This window comes from Anastrepha ludens, chromosome 6 (assembly GCF_028408465.1).
Source record: "Anastrepha ludens isolate Willacy chromosome 6, idAnaLude1.1, whole genome shotgun sequence".
Taxonomy (NCBI): Eukaryota; Metazoa; Arthropoda; class Insecta; order Diptera; family Tephritidae; genus Anastrepha; species Anastrepha ludens.
This window is the reverse complement of record NC_071502.1, coordinates 21,458,390-21,482,668: the sequence shown is the minus strand read 5'-3', so window position 1 is coordinate 21,482,668 and position 24,279 is coordinate 21,458,390. Positions and strand designations below refer to the sequence as shown.

At 38.0% G+C, this 24,279-nt stretch overlaps 1 protein-coding gene across 7 annotated transcripts in view; it reads right to left on the bottom strand.

The window, feature by feature from the left end:
• The window catches only part of LOC128867390 (sestrin homolog), a 61,805-nt gene that overhangs the window by 1,782 nt on the left and 35,744 nt on the right, over nt 1-24,279 (bottom strand). For all 7 annotated transcript variants that reach the window (XM_054108559.1, XM_054108558.1, XM_054108560.1 and 4 more), the window contains exons 4-8: nt 4,920-5,102; nt 4,380-4,830; nt 3,995-4,310; nt 3,736-3,919; nt 2,287-2,397 (exon numbers count right to left, since the gene is read on the bottom strand). In XM_054108559.1, the coding sequence (XP_053964534.1) occupies nt 2,287-2,397; nt 3,736-3,919; nt 3,995-4,310; nt 4,380-4,830; nt 4,920-5,102 (1,245 nt within the window). The remainder of the gene's footprint in view (nt 1-2,286; nt 2,398-3,735; nt 3,920-3,994; nt 4,311-4,379; nt 4,831-4,919; nt 5,103-24,279) is intronic.

Here is a 24,279-nt window from a genome sequence, read left to right as displayed (position 1 = left end):
GGAGCCAAATTAAATGTTTAGGAGCTCTACAATATGAGAGGTTAGAATGTCTCTCGGAGTTAGAGCTTCAGAGTTTACTTAGATTCGCAAGACGCAGGCTTATTACAAGAAGTATCCTACAAGGAACCGTAAGGGTCAAGCTCCATCTGGTATTACTAAGGATCAATAGGTCTATGTGATGGCTTTCAGCCAGCCAGATCAACCTAACTCTAACCTAAGGTTTATATGCACTGCACCAATTTGAAAATAAATTTTTACCAAGTTGGTTTTAAAAAAAAAATATTTTTTTCCAAAACATCATCTTCGTTGAGTTAGAATTTAAAAGGGGTACATAAAAATGTTTCAACATTTTATCAACAGCATTGAAATGTGTAGAAAAAAAATTTGGGACGTAAATGAGTTAAATAAAAATGAAGAGGCTCAGAAAATTAGCCTAAAGAATGGACACGAAGAAAACTAGTCGTATTCACTTTTCTTAACTTCTACGTATTCTTCAAAATGTTTTCGATTGAGCGTGAGTTTGCGGAGAAAATTGTGCGCAAAAAGCAAGAAAATGGTAATTTATCGCACAATGCCAAAAAATTAAAAAAACCAACAAAATTTAAAGTAAACAAAGTTTCTGTTTACCGCACCATTACTCGAATGATACTGGTAGCATCGCGAAACGTCATGGAGGTGGTTGTCAAAAGATTACTACTTCACGTTCAAAAATTGAAGAATCGACTTGAGCGAAATTCCAGACGAAGTGCCAATTCAATTGCGAAAGAACTGAAAATATCTAACCGTAGCACTCGCCTCATACTGAAAAATGATCCCAAAGTCAAGCCTTACAAGATCCGAAAGGCGCATGATCTCACACCAATGCAACAACTCAGACTTGAGAGAGCGAAGGAGTTGCTTCGCTTGGCTGAAAGCGGTCAATTTTCAAACATTGTGTTTTCTGACGAGAAAATTTTTCAAATCGAGCAATTCATAAATTCCCAAAACGATAGGGTTTATTTGGCCGACCATTCATACGAGAATTTGAGTCATCGTTGGCCACCAGGAGGCAGCACCCGCCACAGGTAATGGGCCGCTTTAACCGCAGATGGATGCTTACCAATCATTTTCATTGAGCCTGGCGTCAAGGTAAATGCGAAATATTATGGGGAAAGTATTCTAGAGGTCGCTTTGAAGCCGTGAACAAACAAACATTTCGGTGGCAGACCATGGACGTTTCAACAGGACTCGGCACCGTCTCACAAAGCTCGAGTGAACCAAGAATGACTTAAAACAACGTTACCGAACTTCATAACATCCACACAATGGCTCTCAAATTCACCAGACGCGAATCCGATGGATTATTCTCTTTGGGCCATTTTGGAGAGCGAGGTCCGAACTAAAATATTCGCCAGTCTCGAGGCGCTGAAAAAAGCCATTGTCCGCGAGTGGGCCAAAAAACCTGCAAGTCACATTCGAGCAGCTTGCGATTCGTTTTTGGACCATCTAAAGGCCATAGTCAAGGCAAAAGGTGGTCATATCGAGCAAAAGTAAATTGATTCTTAATTTTCTAGTAGTTTCACACATTTTTTACTTTGAATTGAATAAAAGTAATTTTCCACACTAAATTTATGACCTTTTTAATTGGTGACAATTCGAGTGCCGGACCCTGTAAAATTTCAACGCCTTTGCCCTTAGAACTATGCAAACAGATTTTTTTTTTGCAAAGTAAATTTATACAATTTGGAGGCTTTGCTCTTGCGTTAAATGATTCATAATGACTTGTCAAACCTAACTGAACAGACACAGTTTGCCATTCTCAGCTGTCAAAGCATAGCTATCGATATCGATAGTTCTCATGCAGCCCAAAAAAAAAAAACACTTGATAAATAGTGAATTTTCTACTTTACTTTTGTCCAAAAAAATTCCATGAAACTGTGATAGTTGTGGCTAAGCGATGATAAAAACACAATTTACTTTTTAACAAGCAAAAAACAAAAAAAAAACAAAAAAAGAACAATTTAGTTTTTAAAAAAATTGCGTGCCACAAAAATGTGGCTTTGATTCGATACGAAACGAATTGCCATGGAGCTGTGACAGCTGTCAAATAAGAAAACAAACAACAGGAACAAAAATAAACTCGAACTTTAAAGACCCTGTGCTTCTTCATAGGCCATGAAAAATGTTATGCCAGAAAAAGTTAATTTTTGTTAATTTTTTTTTATTAATATAAAAAAAAAAAAATAAATAAAAAACAAACTGAATAAACTTGAATTTGGACCACTTTTGTTTGTTAAATTCCTTTACCTTTTCACTATCCTGTAGTTCGACGAGTATACTGTCGTAGTCCTTTGTTGTAATCCGTTCTGGAAAGCAGCAGGCTGTTTTTATGAACATTTTCAATGGACGATCCAATAACTGCAAAAATAAAAGTTTGAATTTTATGAAATTCTTCAAGTATACCTATATGTATAAATATTTATATGCTTCAGTGCCAAGTGTTGTGAAAGGAAATTAGCGATCTTTCTCCTAAAACTTAGTCGGAAGGAGCTAAGAGTACTAGTGGGTGTAATCAAAGGACACAACGCCTGAAGTCGGTATATCGCTCCCATGGGAATTATTGGCGACCCAACATCGCTATACTGCCGGGAGAATGAAGACACTTCAGAGCATTTTCTCTGTAGTTGTCCGGCATTTTCTAGAACCAGACTGAGGCTGTTGGGTGCGATGCTCTGAGTAAAGATAAAAATCATACTCTTCCAAATCCAAAATATTCGTAGAAAAGTGACCTCAAACCAATTTTTCCATCTTACCATCCGTACTGTATCTATCCTATCTCTCTATTCCATCCACTGTAATCTATCCGGGTGTAGTACAATGGTATTCCTGACTGGGTGCTTGGAATTGTGCAACACCCCCACAAATCGCAAATGTTTTTTTATGATTAGTTTTTACTGGTAGAAATGCACATGTAGGTTTCGCCATTGCTTGAAGAGGGACGATCGTGATGCCACATGCCACAGTGGGTTTCGAACCCGAGCCATACTGAACAGTAGTCATGCATCACCTCATTTGGCTATAGCGGCCGATAAGGGAATTTAAATGATACTACTTTTATAAACATTTAAGAGAGATTCTCTCAAAGTATATTAGGTACACGAGTATCTACCAAAAGTTGTATAGACTACTATAATTAGTGATATTTTTATTCAAGCCTGAACGCAGCGAAACGTCAAGCAAGCCATTGGATGATTAATTTAGCCCCAGGTTATACATATTGTAATATCGTAATGAGAAAGTATAAATTTTTCGCACACATCCAATTTAATGCCCAATTAGTTGGATTGAACATTGGAGTCAGAATGAAGAGAATCGGATCGACCAGCAAACCCATTTGCCATTGCCTGCCGAGGGGCGACCGCTATTAGAAACAACTTTTTCTATTATTTCGTGTTGGTGAATCTGATTACAATTGGAATATTGAAGATTTCATCCCAGACGAAGTAGAGACTAAACTGCAAAAAACTCACCAAAGGTTTATAAGGAAAATAGTGAGAAGGCGGACTAGGCGTAGTGCTAAATTCACAAGAAGCTCGGCGCTAGTAGATTTTCCTGCAGGGACTATTCGACCATTTTTCTATCACTGCAATACAATCAAGCACCACTGCACTACTGCTCACATATAAATAGCGAATAAGTGGCATTTGCATTGTAGTACGGAAAAAAGTTCACATACACACGCACGCTTTTATTTACCTGATTCACTTCACCGTAATCGTAATCGTCATGACGTATGCCATAGATGCATTGAATGTAATTCCAAATGGCCCGACGAAACTTGGACGTATCCACATTGCGGTAGCCGCCCATGGTGAAGTACGTCAGATTGTAGGCAGCGCGAAACTTTTGGTCCAGCAGAGTGCCCACATCGCTGTACAGGCTGCAAACACAAGAAAAAGAAATACATTCCAATTTTCTGCGTAAAATCGGCTTACAAGTCGACCAATCAGCTTACCCATTGACCAGAGAGTAGCCATGATCATCCCACGAGTAGTCCTGTACGCGAAAGGTGGAGGGTATATTTTCGGCACCACGACGTGCAAAGTCCTGATAGGTAAAATTGGGATCTTCGATGTAGTGCGAGATGATCGGCGGTACTTTGGCGGCGGCTTCGTGTGCGGCGGCGGGCAATTCGGCAGTTTGCATCTCGACACTCTTGAAGCGATTACTCAGCTCTGCTTCACTGCATTCATCTTGCTTCTGTGAGAGCACTTTCATGCGCTCCACCAACGCTTCCACGGGCACATTTGGTTGCGGCGAGCCGGAGGTGGCTGCAAATAGTACGAAAAAAAAGTTCATATAATAAACAAATTTTAATTGCGTTACTTTTATACGCTTACGACTATGTTTCGTGACACCATTGCTGCTGGCACCATTTATAGTGATGTCGGTGGGCGTGGATGTATTGCCGCCAACAGTTGGCGCATTGTTGTTGTACAGCTGATGGCTATTATGATCTATTACGTTGATGTTGTTGTTAATCGTTATCTCACTCAGGACAGTCTTTTGTTGTTGTTGTTGTAGATGTTGGGGTGGTGCTTGTGTTTGTTGTTGCTGTGGCAAATCTTGCTGCATCGTTGGCAGTGGCACTTGCTGTGCCGTCGACAACTGCTGCTGTGCACTTGGTAATATTGCGGGTGCGTTCTTTAGCTTCGGACTAGACAGGCCATCCAGTTTTTGTGTGAGACCGCAGGAGAATACGAATGAGGAAAGCGAATGGAAATGTGAAAGCAGAACCATTGCGTGAACCACCTCGGACAGCGACCAGCTGTTCTTGCCTTTTGTTAGGCCCTGTTGGGAAGTAGAAATAAGACAATAGCATAGAAGTTGGTACAGGGCCACTTGGTCAGGTCAGGGTCACTACTTCGTCATTTACATACCTCAATGTGTTCTTTGCGCAGCAGCCACGGTCGATGGGCCAGTATTTTATTTATATCATAAATGGCACGTAATTTAGATGGGATATAATCTAAGCCGTTTAACCACTCGGCCTTGCCGCCCTGATTGATGAATTTCTTTTCATACATTTTCACCAGGTAGGGGCACTGATGACGAGCGGCAGCCTAGAACAACAAATTAAAAGAAAGAGTTTAGTTATTGTGAAACCGACGGCATTTATTGTTGGCGCTGCTAAGCAATTATTTGTTGATTAGTTAATAGGACTATGAATAAGTTCGTGCGGTTTTTTTTCGAAATTTGAAACTTTATTGACGTAAAATGGTTACAAATTTAATATTCAAAATATTGTCCATCGCTTGCTACTACTTTTTCCCATCTTTCTGGCAATTCACGGATTCCCTTTGTGAAAAATTCGGTCGGTTTTGCCGCAATCCACGAATCGATCCATTTTTTGACTTCATCGTAATTACGGAAGTGCTGGTCAGCCAGGCCATGTTGCATCGATCGGAAGAGATAGTAATCGGATGGCGCAAGGTCTGGACTATACGGCGGGTGGGGTAGGACATCCCATTTGAGCGTTTCTAAGTATGTTTTGACCACTTGTGCAACATGTGGCCGAGCATTGTCATGTTGCAAAATAACTTTGTCGTGTCTATCGGCGTATTGCGGCCGTTTTTCTCGCAGTGCTCGGCTCAAACGCATCAATTGTCGTCGGTAGACATCCCCCGTAATCGTTTCATTCGGTTTCAGTAGCTCATAATACACAACACCCAGCTGGTCCCACCAGATACACAGCATAACCTTCAGGCCATGAATATTCTGCGCCGACGTCGATGTTGAAGCATGGCCAGGGTATCCATACGTTGCCCGACGTTTTGGATTGTCGTAATGGACCCACTTTTCATCGCCAGTCACAATTCGATGCAAAAAACCCTTTCTTTTGTGCCGTTGAAGCAGTTGTTCGCATGCCATAAAACGGCGTTCAACGTCTCTTGGCTTCAATTCATACGGCACCCAATGGCCTACCTTTCGGATCATTCCCATGGCTTTTAAACGTTTGGAAATGGTTGATTGATCAACTCCCAAAGTTTTTGCAACCTCTTCTTGCGTTTGAGCCGGATCTTGATCGAGCAATTCCTCCAATTCGGTATCCATGAACTTTGGCGGCGCACCCTCGCGTTCTTCGTCTTCCAAGCCAAAATCACCACCTTTAAAGCGTGCAAACCACTTCTGGCACGTTCGCTCAGATAGAGCATGCTCACCATAAACTTCCACCAAGATACGATGACTTTCGGCTGCTTTTTTCTTCATATTAAAATAATGAAGAAGAATTCCCCGCAAAAACACATTATTTGGCACGAAATTCGACATTTTCAAGTGTGGTAAAAATATTGTTGTTTACGCTTCAAATAAAAAACTTATACTGACGTTTGTGCCTTACGACAGTAGCTCTCCAATGAATGTTTGGAAATGTGGATCGATGGAATAATAATCAAGTTACGCCATCTGTTGTAAAACCGCACGAACTTATAAATAGACTTATTATTATTGTACAAATGCTTAAAAAATATAAAAATATTGGGTATGAAAATAAGTTTCCGTCCTTTCTAATTGGAACAGATGATAGTCTGAAGGTGAATGTCTGGGGAATAAGCCGGGTGGGGCAAGATTTCCTAATTTAGTTCCTCTAAATATTTCTGGACCGATTTAGAAATGTGTGGCCTGGCGTTGTGATGCAGCAAAGCCTGGGTGCCTCGCGAGTTCAACGAAAAAAACAAAGAAAGTCGCCTTCAAATTGCTCCTCAGCATCTCGCCCGCCATCGAGCAACTCGCGCTCATAAACAGCGAGTTTTGTACCGAATCGTCACGAGAGATTTGAAATGGAGCCTATACAACAATATGAAGCAAAGAAAGGTCCGTATTTTCTGGACCTTGCACCGACCGATTACCATCTCTTCCGCTCCCTGTCAAACCATATGAAGGGCATTACCTTCGATAACAAAGAGGTCAACAAGTTATTTGATAAACTTATAGATATATTTATATTTTTTTGTTTAAATAAAAGCCTTCGGTAAAAACGCTACAAACTTATTCCCCTTTTTGCAAAACTTTCTGAGTGGTAAGAAATTGATATCATATTCTCGCGAAAATCGAGGTACAAGACATCTGTGAGATAGTCATTATGAGGCTACCTTTCAAAGTGTAAGGAATTATTCCAACAAAGTGGTGCTTATTTGACCCAAATCGGACAAACCGAAACATCTTAAATAAAGTTTTCAATGTTACGCATAAATGAAGGATTTATCTTTCGCGAAACTAATATATTATACTCGTTCGTACCCTGCCGTTCTTATCTGGCTATCTGGCTATCTTATAACAGTCAACGTTACAATGCAGCGAAGAGCCCATATTGAGAGAAGAAAATTTGCAAGCCGCAAAAGCACAAATATTTTGGAATTCTTGCTCTTTTTCTTATAGATTTTGCTGGAATAGATGAAGAAAGTAGAGCAAAATAGATCTCTAGATCGCAGTGCAATTTCTCGATTACGTATATACCCTTGCCTTAACCACCATTAATTTGTATATCTACGACTTCTCTTACACACTTTGTTGCAAATTATAAATTCACCACTACTTTTATAAAGATATGGTTCATACTAAAACATAGACGAGCATAGTGTTAAAGAATTCAGGTGGTTGCTCTCGCTTATCCAACATCACGACACTACACTTTATTGGGTTCCCGGCCATTCTGGAGTGGAGGGACCTGAAAGAGTCGTTGAGTGTACAAGGAAAGGCTCTGAGCTTGACCTTCAGCGCGTGGTGGAGAACATAAGCATTCGTCTAAATGAAGTGTACACTGCGATTGACTTGAGCGTATTCGCGGAAACCAACAGAAGATGGTCTTTTTTTGTACTAACTGCAGGGTCTCCAAAGCACTCTAGCCAAAGCTGAATCTTGAATGGATAAAATGTCTGCTTGGATTCAACAGACCAACTACCAGCTTCCTCATAGGTGTTTTAACGGGTCACTGCGCTATCGGCACCATAGCCAGTAGAATGGGTGTAGCTTCTGCTAGAGATGAAGAAGAATTGAGTCGGCACAGCCCCTCCTCTGTGAATGTCCTGCACTTCAAAGAAGCCGTGCCGAATATCTTGGCGATTATTTCTTTGAAGACCAGGGAAATTCGCAAAATGTCTCACAGGAGGGATTAGTTAGTTACCTTCTTAAAAGGATCTAAGTAGTTTAAACAACTTAGTTTGGAGATGAAAATCAAATGCAGATATCACAATGGGCCTTAGTGCCACCACGTATCTTGTTCTAGGTTAGGTTAGGTTAGGTTTGGCAGCCGCATCGCACATAGAGTCAACGATGCCACTTAGACCCCGAAATGGGTCCGTTGTGAACTGCGGGGGCTGAGCTACATTTCCCTCTCCATATTAAACCATCCTGAGCTTTTGACAAAGCGTAAAAGGTTGTTGATACCTAAAATGTATAGATTGTCTATATTCGTTAAGAAGTAGGATTTTAAAAATCGGTTTCTGCTTCTGGCTAGAGCTGGGTATGTGCAAAAAAGGTGTTGAATTGTTTCCAACTCCTCCTCATTTCTGCAGCTACGACAGAAATCATGCGTGTAAACGCCTAATCTTTTTGCATGATTTCCTATGAGACAATGTCCTGTGAGGGCCCCTACTAAGGTCCTGATTTGAAGTCTATTCAGTTTTATAATACTCTTGGACAGACGTAAATTTAGCCTTGGCCAAGTTTGCCTAGCAATTTCACAGGTGTTAACGCTAATCCATCTCTGATTTGTCCTAGACAAGTCACCTGGCTAAGCTAACCATAGACCATATAACGTAAAGTTTCAAACTTTGTACAAAATTTTGAAAAAATTTAAATTACAAAATACGCCAAATTTTTCAAAATACCAAAGAAGAGATAATCAGCACGTAATATATTGGTCAGTTTTAAAGCACGCTAGGAATCGTTCATTTGGCGCAATATCCAGCTCAATGCAATCTATCAGCCCCGCAAACTTTAGTGTAAGTACTTGTACATATATGTACATATATATTATATATAGCATAAGTATATAGCACATCCTGTGACTTATCAAGCGACTGCCAGTCCAACGTACAACATTTCGCAAAATGCACTTTCAGCAACGGCGATTTTTTGTATGTAAAAACGCTTTTCACATAATTTCATGTTGCCTTCCTAGAAACCCAAATAGCCATTGCATTACGTGTCGGCAATAAATTTTTCATTGCACTTACATAAATTGCCAAAAAATAACTTCACAGACATGAGTAAATTACATTTTGAGAACAACAGATGAGCTGTGCAAACATGAAAAAATCTTAAGTATCACAAAAATAGAAAACACAAAATTCAGCCAAAGAAAAAGAAAGAATATAAACTTTTACAATTACGGCTCTGATTTATTGCATACCGTCGATTATTTGGGCTAATTTGCTGTAAACTTCTGCCATCAGGCAAAAAAAAGGTTTAAAAAAATTAAATGAAATTTTGTGTTGTGCGTTTTTCGTGGAAAAAAAATATTGCAAAGAGAAGAGAACTAAGAAAATTGGTCTACAAATAAATTCTAATGCAATTGCACAGCTGTACAGATGCGTTGGCGAGCCAACAGATGCGATTTAGTGTGGCTGCCAGGTTGGCTGCTCGGTTGGCTGGGTGTGTAGCAGCGTGGAAACGACACACAAGCCGTATGCCGGCTGGGCTGCCAATCACTGCGTAAGCGTGCAAATCACAATAAGTGCAAGGAATGCAAGCAAAAACGAGAGTTCGCGCACATAAGTGCGTTACACATCGCTAGAAAATTAGGTGGAAAACAACGATGACTCACTCACTCATGCGACGTTTTGTACAGGGTGCGGTTACGAAAATTCGAAAATTACACTGAACAACAAAATTTGAAAAATCAATTTAATTGCAGGGTTGGCAGCGCGTCAAAGCCTTCACCCTGCTGCATAGTTGCAAATTTTTATGGTAAATTGAGATAGGAAAATATTATCCTTATAATTTAAATGTTTGCTGTGTTCCGTAGTTCTATGTAAAAAACAAAGGCGAATCTTTGCGGAACATTTGAATCGTCGCATTGAACGTGTGAAAGAGAAAGCGGCATGTGCCGTGCATGAGCTAGCAGAAAACGATTCCCCACTGTTTCGAACAAAAACAGGTACATATTCAATGTTGTAGGGTTATCGGAGGAGTGAGTGTGATAACAGGTAAATGTGTATGAAACCAAAATAAAATTTTATTTACAATCTCAGTTGCATTTTTTAATAGCCACACCACAAAGAGTCTCCTACCGAGACCTCACTAACAGACTTTCTCAGGAAATTCTCAGGTCCAATGCTCCTCTTCTTTTTTTATGGTGTACCGCTGATCACCATTTCTGAATTCAAAAGTGACTACAAATAAGATTTTTGATTCGAGGTAAAAACCATTGAGTGCAAAGCTTTGGTTTTTCGTCAGGTTTTTGAGAAAAATTGTAGTAAAAATACCCAAAACAGGAGGTTTCTCTAAATCAGCCAATTTATCTATCTCCTTTAAACTGCCTAATACTGCTAGTGCATGCAAAATGCTTAGGAAACGCGGGAGCGAGGGAGATATTAACATTTTCTCCGATAGTCAAGCCGCGATCAAGGGTCTGACGACGCCATGGTGCAGAACGAAACTAGTAAACTCCTGTAAAGAGGAGATTAAATCTCTTGGCTGTGCAGGTAACATTTCTCTAATCTGGGTTCGAGGACATAGGAACATATGTAAGTAGAGGGAAATGAAATTGCTGATGAGCTTACCAGGAAGGGGACTGAATTGATCTCAGAGACCTCCTTCCCCGGCACCGGAGAAAGCGCAAACAAGATGGAGCGCCATTTCTTCATGCGCTATTTCGAAAACCCTTAGCACCAGTACAAGAGATGGAGGACCCAGAAAGTCCTTTGGACTTCTCGCGATTCAATTTCCAAGCCCCTAGCTGTGTTTACCGGTCATTGGACGATGGGCACACACGCGGAAGAGCTAGGTTTACCATTGGAGAAACTGTGGGGATCTTTCAGAGAAGGAGACTGTTAGCACTTTCCCTGTAAATGTCCTGGTTTGGCAGCTAGACGACTAGGGTTACTGGGTCTCCTTTCTTAGACAGCCTGGGGCAGTGTGCGAACCTGGGATAATCTTCTCAACAGCTCTGGCTGGCTGTAGATAGCTGCCTGTTGGAGATCTCATAATGGTATCAAAACGGTGCTTTAGCGCTACTTGAAGAGTTCCAGACTGGCACTTCAACCATTTCACCTACCTACCTACCCAAAACACGTTCAACTCGACTTTCTCAAAACCTTGACGTGATAAACACTACTGGACCCCAGAATCGTGTTTAGCGTGTAAAGGTAAATAAAAAAATTTAGCCCTGTGTAATTATTAGTGCTTTTATATGAATTTTGAAGGAGATGAAATTCAATTTGAAGGATGTTAAATTCTAAAAATACTTATAACTTATGCAAAAACACCAAGGAATTCGATGTTACGCCTGGGGATATAAAAAAATATTCAATTAAGCATATAAAGGGTGATCAGATTGGAGGTACTTTTCCACTAGGGGTTTTTGACAGATTACGCATGACTACTGTCAAACTAAAAATATAATTTTTTTCAGTATTCTATGACATTTTGTCATGCAAAGATTTATGCCTCAACAACGTTTACAAATCGTAAAATGGTATTATGAAAATCGACACTCTATGAAAAGTGTTCATTCATGGCGCACTTAGACCAACTTTTTTGGTTTAGCGATGAAGCCCATTTTTTGGTTAATGGCTACCTTAATAAGCACAATTTTTTGAACAGCAGTCCGAAGCCATTCAAGAACATCCATTGAAAACAATCATTTGGTACGGCCTATGGACCGGAGGAATCATTGGTCCATATTTCTTCGAAGACGAGACTGGCGCCAATGTAAAAGTGAATGGCGAACGCTTTCGCGCCATGATAAACCATTTTTTGGTGCCGGAAATTGAAGCCAGGGATTTCCACAACATTTGATTCCAACAAGACGACAGACGGCGCTACTTGTCGTGCAGTCCGTGAAACAATGGGTTTACTGCGTTGTCGTTTCGGTGAGCAATTTATCTCTCGTCTCGAACCAGTGGATTGGCCACCAAGACTTCTTTGCCACCTTTGGACTTCTACTTGTGGGGTATGTAAAGTCCAAATGCTTTGTGGGTAAATCACCTACGATTGAGACATTGGAAGCCAAAGTTACTAAAGTTATTCACGAGGTCTTTCAACAGATGCGCCTAGATATTGTTTTAAAATAAAACATGTCGATTTTAGATTATTTCAGTTTTCATGCAGTGCAAAATGAGCTTCATCACTAAAGATAAGTTTGTCCTTGTCCAAAGAACCAATTCACGAAATTTCTGCGTTGTGAAAATTCTTATGTTAATTGGAGTTTGTAGGGCTGTCAATGCCAATGTAAAATTCACCAACCAGTCAATTTACGAATGGCTAATTATTGAGAACGTCGCGATATCGTTGTTGGAGATTGTTCAACAACCCTTTGCGCTACAGCAGCAATATTCTCAACAGAAGGTCCATGGTCTGCTAATCCTTTTTAAGTCCAATTGGAGGAAGAAAGAGAGGCCGACCAAGAAAGAGATGGCTTGATGATGTAGAAGCAGATTAAAAGCAATAACCGGTCGTAGTTGAAGAAATGAGGCAAGAGAGAGACTGAATTGGAGGACGATTGCTGATGCAGCTATGGTCCACCACATATTGTGAAGCTAAGAGAGAGAGAGTCCTTTTTAAGTTTCTTGAAATTTTTTCAACAAGCATTGAATTGACGACTCATTCGGACGATAATTACGATAAAAAGAAAACGAATTTGCGATATGTTGCTCCTCAAGATCGATACTTTTCATAATAGGTTTCAACAATTTTACGCATTGTTCTAGCGTGCAAAAGTTTACAACTGGCTACTTGACAAATGCCAAGGATTACATAGAAAAAAGGTACCGTCTAGCAATTATTCACTACTCAAATTTAGGCGTTACTTTCGAAATATTTTATTACAAATGTCCAGAAGCACTTAAAATACGAGTAACACAATACAAAGGCACACAATTCCGTGTTCATTTTTATTTTGATAAAATCATTATTGTGGCCTGAAATTAAGGGCAAAATTTGAATGGTTCGTTTTTCTTTGCTGCTGTGTCGGCTGTTGTTGGTGGTGATGTTTTTGATGTTGCTCTTGCGCTACATCGTCGATGTTGTTGCTGTATGTAGTGATAGTAAGCTACCCATAGCTTTACATATTTTAATGTTTTCCATATTTTGTACTTCTAATTTAGTTTTCGTATCTGTATGTGCACCTACTTATACACCTGTATTTACATATCTACATATTCATGGAAATATGATTTGTTACCAAGTTGCTCATTAAAATGCAACCATAAAAATGCGAACAACAAGAGCAGTCATAATTCTAGTGGCTACAGCAATAACAACATGAGCATGCCCGGAGCTCATTAACATTTACAATCTAATGAAGTCTTATGTTTCTTTTGACGATTCACATTACTGTTACTAAACACATACATATCTACATACAGTGATGGCCATAAAAATACGGATAGCAGAAAAATTGAAATTTTTGCTGAATTATTAATTGAAATGAATGTACAAATATGATTTAATTAATATAATAATTCATTAAAAATGATAGTTTGAAATAAATATTCTATATTATTTGGTTGGGGATATGCATGTATGTATGTACATATATTATTTATGTTTATAATTTGTTAACAAAATTAAATAAAATAAGCTTGATAAAAATTTACTGATTAGCTGTCAGGGCTATCAGCTCTTCTTATATGAATGTAATGCATATAATTTTTTTATACTAATTTTAGATTGTTGCTTTCACAGCTTTGATAAAGTTGTTGATTGACATCATGTTCACTTCTTTGGGAATCTTAAGGAGTTCAATCCAATTGTGTTTGAAGAAGACGGTTTCTGGTTTCTTCGAGAGCAGTGCATTCAGAAAAAATGTGCTTCAGAGTCAAAACATGTGGACAGAGCGGTCAAGTTGGTGGTGGGTGCAAAGAGTGTGACCTAGGCGGAATCTTATGAACGTTTGAATTTGCTTTTATGAAACATTTGTCGGATAACTAGACGACGTGAGTTTTCAGTTTATGGCTGTGTAGTGGTGACTGAAATTAAACCAATTCTGTACTCTTACGTTTCCGATGTGGTTTAGAATAAATCGCCTGAAATCTACTTTTTCGACTGTTTTCGACTGTTTTCTTTGTTGTTACAGGTGTTGAGTTAGTCGATTTTGCGACACGATCTGCTGCTTGGTTGCCCATGATACCAATGTGTACAGGTATCCATAGCAATTAAATCGTTTGATCGTTTTCGATCAGCATATCTCTAATTGAATTGACTATAATCGAGGCATGGGTTGGGTTTTGGACTGCTTTCAGGACCGACAAGCTGTCGTTACATATGAGGTATTTAACGTCATGATAATTGTGCTGCGGATGGCGGTGAACGCAGATGCAATGTCTGGTAGTATTTGCATTTTTAGGACGTGACCAATTGTGTCGACAACTGCGTAACTGGGGGATGAGTCTTTACATTTGGAGCCATCTACGTACTATACCGCCCGTTTTTCCGCTTCAAAGCGAGCTTTACGTTCCAGGAATAACTGACGAAAGGCATTAACAGAAACCTTGGATTTTTTTACTTTTGAAAGGCTGAAGCCACATGATGTTTCTTTAATAATCCATGGCGGGAGGGTTAAAATACGGTTTCCCTCGGGCCAGGGAATATTTCGGAAATAATGTTGCGACGACGCTTATATTTGCAGACGACCAGCAAAAAAGCCAAAACTGACACCGTGTATGCGAAATCGGCGGAAACTTTGGGCACAACTTCACAGAGACTTCGTCGCGGAATATTGGAAAAAAGTAAGTTTAAAAAAACATTTTTTTCCTTTGTCAAATAGCAGTAAGAAGATGTGGTTTTTTGTGGTTTTGTTTTTCTTCTTACATATCATCTTCATCGATGAATGCCAATTGGAAGCGGTCACAAAAACAGCAAATTTTTTTCGCAGAAGTGCCGGTGAACGATATTCTGAAGATTGTGTGCTTCCAGATGAATTTATTTGTCAAACTTCGCGGGATTAAAATTTCGCTCTAGTTATTTTTTTCATGAGTTGGCAGCACTGTTAATAGCATCTGGGCCAACTTTCATGTGAATGTCATTATCAGTAATATATTTACGCTTGTGTTTACCAAACGACCAAGAGTGCATTTTTCGATTTTTACAATGTCTCATTTGATTGAGCAGAGAAGTGCCATCAAATTTTGTTTGCGGAATGAAATTTCGGCTGCAGAAACGTTTAGCATGTTGCAGAAGGCATTTAGTGATTCGACCATGTCGCAGAAAAATGTTTATAAGTGGTACAAAGACTTCAAAGAGGGTCGAGAACGTGTTGATGAATTAGAGCGCTCCGAACGACCATCGACGTCAACAGATGACCAACACGTCAATAAAGTGAAGGAGTTAGTGCTCAAAAGTCGTCGGTTGACTGTTAAAGACCTTACTGATATGATCGGAATATCAGAAGGATCTGTGAAAACCATTTCGAAAGACCATTTGGGCCTACGAAAAGTCAAATCTCGTTTGGTACCGAAAACTCTCAATTTCTTGGAAAAAGTCGTCGCGTTGATGTGTGTGAAACAATGCTTTCAGACTATCAAGACAAGCTCAAATGCATCATTACGAGAGATGAGACTTGGATTTATGCTTACGACCCTGAAACAACCGACCAATCAAGCGAATATCCTGCTAAAGGCGAGGCCAGACCGAAAAGAGCACGTCAAAGTCGTTCAAAAATAAAGGTCATGATGACAGTTTTTTTCGATTTTCGTGGTGTGGTGCACTTGGAACTCCTTCCACCTGGCCAAACTGTTAATAAGGAATATTATTTGAGCGTTATGTGTCGTTTACGTGATGCAATTCGTCTAAAAATACCAGAATTATGGGCCAAGAACTCTTGGTTTTTGCATCACGATAATGCACCGTCTCACACTGCACTCGTTCTTCGTGACCATTTTGCCAAAAATTCCACGCATATCGTTCCGCAACCACCGTATTCGCCTGATTTGGCTCCGTGTGACTTCTGGCTATTCCTAAAATTCAAGAGACTCTGGGGAGCGCGTTTCGAGTCGATTGAGGAGATAAAAGCTGAATCGAAGAAGGTGCTGATGGCTATACCGGATATGGACTATTTGGCATGCTTCGGGGAATGGAAAATCGTTGACATAAGTGTATTTCATCGAGAGGGGATTATTTTGAAGGGGATGAAATTGATTTACAAGAATAAATAAAGATTTTTCATTTTACAACCAAATTCACCTTACTTTTTGCCCATCGGTCATAATTCAATGGCCAGGTACTGTAAACGAAAATGTTTCATTAATCGGTTCATTTATTGTTATTTTAGATTCGAATACGCGCACTTTTGTATTACGTTATCTGACGTTGCAAAATCAATGCAAGTGAATAAAATTACTTTGAAAGATTTTTATTTTTTCCTGTAAAATTTGAAAAACTGAACTTAGCAATTTTTCACTCTAATCTAGCGATATGGCACAGTCAGTGCACATTCTTTGTGTTGGTTTATTTTTTGTAACTGTAGCATCGCAGTGTTAATAAAGCGGACAAATAAGCAAATATTTAACAGAAATTCTCTTAACATATATTATTTTATTTTTTATTTATTTTTCCGCACGTTCATTGGCAAATATTGCATTGAGCCGTAAATGAATTTCTTTGTTCTTTGTTCGCCAAGGCAATAAGTGGGAACACAAAAAAAAATGTGTGTATAAATAGGCGGGTAAGTTATGGCAAATAAAGAAATGTTATGGTTAAGATAAATAATGAGCATTGGTAGTGAGTGGGTGGTGGTTGGGTGGAGGCGGAAAAGTAGCGTCAGCGATTCCCCTTTTAATCACCGGACTTAGGGCGGGTCTGCTCAGAAAAAGTGAAAGCTTGTGGTGAACGGCTGAGTGGCGCGGTGTACGCACGCAAAGTGTTTGTGGTCACTCATACGCACTGTAGTGCAAAATGCTTTAAAAGTGCGCTATTTATAGCTGATGATATTTGTGACGCATTATTTGCCAAGTATAATAAATGAGTTATCAAATCATAGAATTTTTTTTCACTCACACTAATTTACATTTGCATTTCATGACTAGAAAATTCTACAATTCAACGTTATGTCGACCACAAATCATCAACATCTTAGCAACAACATAATGCGCTTACATACATATGCACATATGTGTGTGTGTGTGTGTGTATAACACCGGCAGCAGCCTCGATTGAAGCCAAGCTGTCTCATCCGACAAAAATCTGCATTCTAACAAAGAAGCAGTGGAATAAATGAAAACAAAAAAAAAAATGAATGTTGTTGATTTGCTCTGCTTTCTGTGCCAAATTTATTTCTTTCGGTGCTGGCTGTGAGTAAGAAAAAGTGCCAACCAACCAAGTGGCTTGGCTTACTCACACATCTTGACACTGTGGCTGACATGCCAAATAGCTGAGATGCACACGTTGTTGTTGCTATCGCTGCCAAGTGATTGTTTTTATTTACTTCTTGGCACTTTTTTTCTTTAGCTATTTTCGTTGCCTATGCGAGTGACTATTCGGCTTGACTCTATGCAATTGTTGTTGTTGTTGTTGTTTATTGCATTAGCCATTCGATGGTTTGCCGTTGACCGCTAGATCGCGCAGATGTTTCATGCTTACAATTAAGCAACATGAGCTGTAAAACTATAACAACAACAACGAATGCGCTAACTTACACTTCCTACTGAAAACAAAATATAATACAAAATATAACAACCACAACAAAAACAAAACAAAACAAAAAATGCGCTAATGTTGTATTTATTATGTGTAACGTGAAAGAGTGAGGGCAATAACCGGCAATAACCATTAAAGAGGAAGCGGCGAACATTGCGTATTTGTGTGTGTGTGTGTCTGTGTGTGTGGACTAGTGCACCGCAGCTGCAGAGTCTCAGCTACTTTTAATGTTGATTTCTAAATTATCACATGTTTCTATTTATAAATTTCGAATAAGTGCAGCTACAACAAAACAATACAACAACACATGTGTTTGTTTGTATATATACACGTCTGCATATATGTACGTATGTATGTATGCCCATATATATGAAGAAGGAAATTAGGGCATTGGATGGTAGACGTAGCAAATACGAGGTTTGTTCAAAAAATATCGCGAATTTTGTGTTTTTTCGAAAATTATTTATTTATACATTAACATCTATTGTGTCCCCTTCAAAGTAATCCCCATGAGATATTATGCACTTGTGCCAACGTTTTTTCCAATCTTCGAAGCACTTCAAAATATCATTGTTTTTTATCCTGTTCAGCTCCTTCTTCGATGAGGTCTTTATCTCGTCAATCGTAGCGTAGCGTTGTCCTTTCATGGGCCTCTTCAAAACTTTTACATTCGACCGAACTTGACGCGCTTTTTTCAGTCTTGGTTCGTGCGGAAGTTTCCATTGAGATGATTGAGCTTTGGTTTCCACGTCATAACCATAAACCCACGATTTGTCACCAGTTATGACCCTCTGAAGCAAATTTGGGTCGTCGCGGACAGAGTCCAATATCTCATTCAGCAGTGTTCATGCGATGCTGCTTTTGGTCGAAAATGAGCAGTTTTGGTACGAATTTTGCGGCGACCCGTCTCATGCCCAAATCATTAAAAAAAATCGAATGACACGAGCCAATCGATATGTCTAGGTCCTCAGCAACTTCTTTAACGGTGATTCGACGATTGGCCAATACTATTTTCTTCACTTCATTAATTTTTCTCTTGGTCTGTTGTTGAAGTGCTCGGGCGTCCGACACGCTTTTCGTCGTTCACATCTTCTCGGCCTTCTGAGAACATTTTGGACCACCGATAAGCGTAGCTTCTCCGTATGACACATTCAACATCCGCGCACTTAATTTCCTTTTTAACACAAAATTTGATACAGGTCTTTGATCCATCTTTGTGAATAGGTAGAAATTGAAAACGAGCCGAGCCACGTGCAAGCAAAGCAGCTGAACATTCAACATATCGCCACAAAAAAATCGAAATTCGAATATACGTAACCTGCGAAAATTCAAAATTCGCGATACTTCTTGAACAAACCTCCTATATTTTTCGTAATCACAATGAACTTTTCGTAATGAAAAAAAAAAAGAAAAACTTCTATATATATGAATATGTCTGTACTTATATATACGATAAGATGTGGGTAACAACAACAGCAACTAAACAACAACAAGTGAAAAAACTCATGGGGAAGACGAGAATATATTTGCATCTGGAAATAAAAAACGCATCCGGTTAAAGTCTATGGCAGAGATTCTTTGCCGGTCTTAATTATATGCAAATAAATGTATTTGATAACTTTCTAAGTACACACAGCGAAAAAAGTATTGACACAGTGTAAATACGAAGGTATAATTTAGCACATAAACTTACAATATTTATTTTAATAATTTTTTTTTCATTAAGCTAACGTCGTAATCCAGGGTATTAGGAGCAAAGGGTGTGAAGGAGCAAAGTCTTGCTGAAAGATTTATGAACTATCACCGCTTACACTATCATGCCGCAGAGTTCACTCGAAATCCTCTAATAAAGAAGTGGGTTGGCATGGCATGCCCTTTTTTTCATAATAAGTTTCAAATAATTTTACGCGTGTAAAATTGCACATCTTCCACTTGACATATCCCAAAGATGACATAAAAAAGTTACTGTCTAGGCATTATTCACTATACAGTAGAGTGGGCTGAAACATTTTTTTTTTAGGATCGAATTCTAATAGTGCGGAAAAGTTACACTGTTAGACTAATAAAGTGTGTGCCAAATTTCAGTCCAATCGAACGATATCTTCTGTCGCCAGTAGAGGCCTAAAATATTGAAATTTCAGTTAATATTCTGAAAAATTTTATTTTTTCAGGATCTTTTTTTTTCTCAATGCATACACTTCGGAGCACATTTCATAATAGAGCACATCCAAAAATAAGGACTATAAACTAATTAGACATAAATTTACCCAAGATTAAGCAGCTGTACACTGTAAAATAATAATAAAACATTATTGATTGTGCAGCTTTTTGCCTACTTTTTATTGCGAAAATACGAGTACATAAATATTTTTGTGGCCTAGAACCCACCACGTGGAGGTTGCTGCACTTTGGGTTCCTATTTTTTTTTTTTTTTTTTTCTTTTGTTTTTTTTGTTTTTAATTTTTGTTTTATTTTTATTTTATTAATTTTTTTTTTAACTGGTTTTGTTGTTTTTTTCATGTTTTGTAATATTGTAAAAAAATAGTACAATAAAAAGTATTTCAAGAAACTCGGCGTTTTTTAAAAGTAAAGCAATAGTTAATTTCATATTTATCAAATCAGAGGGAGTAGTGTGCTTTGTTGTCAAACTGAAACATAGTTTGACGGGATGCACCGAATCAATCCATACCGAGCGTCACTTCCGCATACTTGAAACGATGCTTCAGTATCGAGTTTCACAATTCGCTCCACTGCAAGTATGTGGCATGGATATTTGGAGAACGCCCAATTCTCGTACACATTGTTGGATGATAAAATCTCCGTAAGCATTTCATTTGTTAAGTTCTTTAGAACGGGGGCAGAGATTATATTTACCGAAGACCAGTTTATCATTTTGCTGTAATCATCAGCATCAAAATCGAGATGGGGTAGAGTGCGACATGCATGTAGTAAACTATTTCGGGCTTGCAAAATATATATTAGTTAGTTATATATATATTGGGTAGTCGAAAAAGTCTTTTCGTATTTCTAATCAAACTTCAACTAATTTTTTTTATATTTTTAATGAACTTTATTAAACCAAATATGTACCATTTTGGTCGACTACCTTTTGCCATTTTTCTTCTAGAGGCATTATTCCATCAATGTAAAACTTTTGTGGTTTCTCGGCGAAAAACTGCAACAAGTAATTTTCACAGGCTTCTCTTGACTTGCGCGGCATTCTTCCCCATTTTTATACAAACATTTCAAAATATAGCGAATTTCTGCATTATTTTCACTCATTTTTGAACAGCTATAATTTTTTTTCAACTTTTCCGAATTTAATTTTTTTTTGGTTAAATGAAACTTAAAATGTCACCTTTCTAACACCATATGATATGACACAATGTGATTGGTAGCACTGGAGATAGATGAATCCAACAACATCTATAGCCAAAATACGAAAAGACTTTTTCGACTACCCAATATATACATATATAGTTAGTTAGGATAGTTTTCTGGACCACAGAATTTTTTACGTGATAACGTCTATAATTCGATTTAACAGGCTGCACGCACGAAAAAATGTGTCGTTACCTTGCTCATTAGTGTTACCTTGCTCATATGTAGTTACCTTGCTCATTAGTGTTACCTTGCTGTTTAGTGTTACCTTGCTCATATGTAGTTACCTTGCTCATTAGTGTTACCTTGCTCTTTAGTGTTACCTTGCTCTTTAGTGTTACCTTGCTCATTAGTGTTACCTTGCTCTTTAGTGTTACCTTGCTCATTAGTGTTACCTTGCTCATTAGTGTTACCTTGCTCATATGTAGTTACCTTGCTCATTGCATTGAATGAACTGCAAATTCTTTCACCATTCGAAAGCTACATCCTCCACGAGTAACATGGATTATATTTTATTTTGGAAATAGGGCTCGAGATATAGGTCAAAACGTGGACCCGGGTAACCTTCGGATGTGTATGTACAATATGGGTATAAAATGGAAGCTGTTGGTGAATGCTTTAGTCCAGAGTATTTTTCATGCCGCTCCGTGACTAGGGTCTCGAGATAGAGACCAAAACGTGGAACCTAGAATGTGTTTGTACAATATGGATATCAAATGAAAGCTGTTGATAAGTGCTTTAATACGGGGTAATTTTCATACCTATTGATGACTAGGGTCTCGAAATATATGCCAAAACGTGGACCCGCCGTGTCTTTGAACCGAATTAAACCAAACTTACACACATTGTTAAGTAGGTATTGAAGATGATTTCCGTATAGTTTTAATACCTTTTGGTAGATAGGGTCTCAAGATATAGGTCAAAACGTGGACCCGGGTAACCTTCGGACGTGTATGTACAATATGGGTATCAAATGAAAGCTGTTGATAAGTGCTTTAATACGGGGTAATTTGTTATGTTATGTTATGTTATGTTATGTTATGTTATGTTATGTCATGTTATGTTATGTTATGTTATGTTGTGTTATGTTATGAATGCTTTAGTACAGAGTATTTTTCATGCCGCTCCGTGACTGGGGTCTCGAGATATAGGTCAAAACGTGGACCCGGGTAACCTTTGGTTGTGTATGGACAATATGGGTATCAAATGAAAGCTGTTGATAAGTGCTTTAATACGGGGTAATTTGTTATGTTATGTTATGTTATGTTATGTTATGTTATGTTATGTTATGTTATGTTATGTTATATTATGTTATGTTATGTTATGTTATGTTATGTTATGTTATGTTATGTTATGTTATGTTATGTTATGTTATGTTATGTTATGTTACGTTATGTTATGTTATGTTATGTTATGTCATGTTATGTCATGTTATGTTATGTTATGTTATGTTATGTTATGTTATGTTATGTTATGTTATGTTATGTTATGTTATGTTATGTTATGTTATGTTATGTTATGTTATGTTATGTTATGTTATGTTATGTTATGTTATGTTATGTTATGTTATGTTATGTTATGTTATGTTATGTTATGTTATGTTATGTTATGTTATGTTATGTTATGTTATGTTATGTTATGTTATGTTATGTTATGTTATGTTATGTTATGTTATGTTATGTTATGTTAAGTTATGTTATGTTATGTTATGTTATGTTATGTTATGTTATGTTATGTTATGTTATGTTATGTTATGTTATGTTATGTTATGTTATGTTATGTTATGTTATGTTATGTTATGTTATGTTATGTTATGTTATGTTATGTTATGTTATGTTATGTTATGTTATGTTATGTTATGTTATGTTATGTTATGTTATGTTATGTTATGTTATGTTATGTTATGTTATGTTATGTTGTGTTGTGTTGTGTTGTGTTGTGTTGTGTTATGTTGTGTTATGTTATGTTATGTTAAAGTATATTATGTTATGTTAATGTTAACTCATTCTCTATATCCATACAAAATATCTATCAAACAAATAAAATTAAAATTTTCTTTTGAAAAATGCAACCATTCAATCAGTATTTTCTTATGACGTTATCACGTTAAACTATCGTCAGTAAACCGGCTTTATAGACAACCTCTTTTTTTTTATTAGTACAGTACAATCGCGATAGTCCGACATTTCTTAATCCGACACGTTTGGTAATCCGACACGTTCGGTAATCCGACAACCTCTTAACGTCTATGGATGCAATTGGCATTATTTTATTTTGATCAGTCGTAGCAGAGCAGCAGAGGGGGATTGCGTCTGTTTCTCGGTCACAACGTATTTTTCATTAAATTTGAACGACGCCAGTTCTCTCGCTATTTCTGACGGTGTTGATGTGATTTTTTTCTATCTTTTCGTGTCATTAAATGGAACCTTCGGTAGTCCGGAATATTTGATAATCCGACAACGAGTCGGTTCTGTATGTGTCGGACTATCACGATTGGACTGTAATTTGTTTGGTCATGTCATAGCGGCGTCGTTGTCTTTCTATAAGTTTCTTTGTTTCAGGTATGTCCACTATTCCGATACGGAACTTTTCCGGCTATGATCAAAAAGGCCGGCTCTCTGTTTCCTCCTGACTATACTCCCAGTTCCCGTCTTTGGAAAAAAAACAACATCTCATTACATCTTCATAACTTGCTAGTTGATGATCTGGCAAATCTTTAGGACTTCCAAACAATGGACAATTAAACGTTTATATTACGGAAAATTTGGTTAATGCCATTGCCGTCATATAAACTTTTAATAAAATATTATAATTAAATGCTTTTATACGAAACACAAAAAATGGACAAAGTAATTGCTGTAAATTCAATTCAACTCGCAGTACAAGGACGAGCTACTGGGAGCTCCATAAACGTATTGCTTGATCAAACAAACAGAGTGGAGTGTAGTGAATTAAATTGTTTCGATGGGCCTTCTCATATAAAATTTGTATTTAACATATACCGGTATGATAACAAATAGTATTTTCAAAAAAGTTAATATTGCTCAGAATTTAAACTGAATT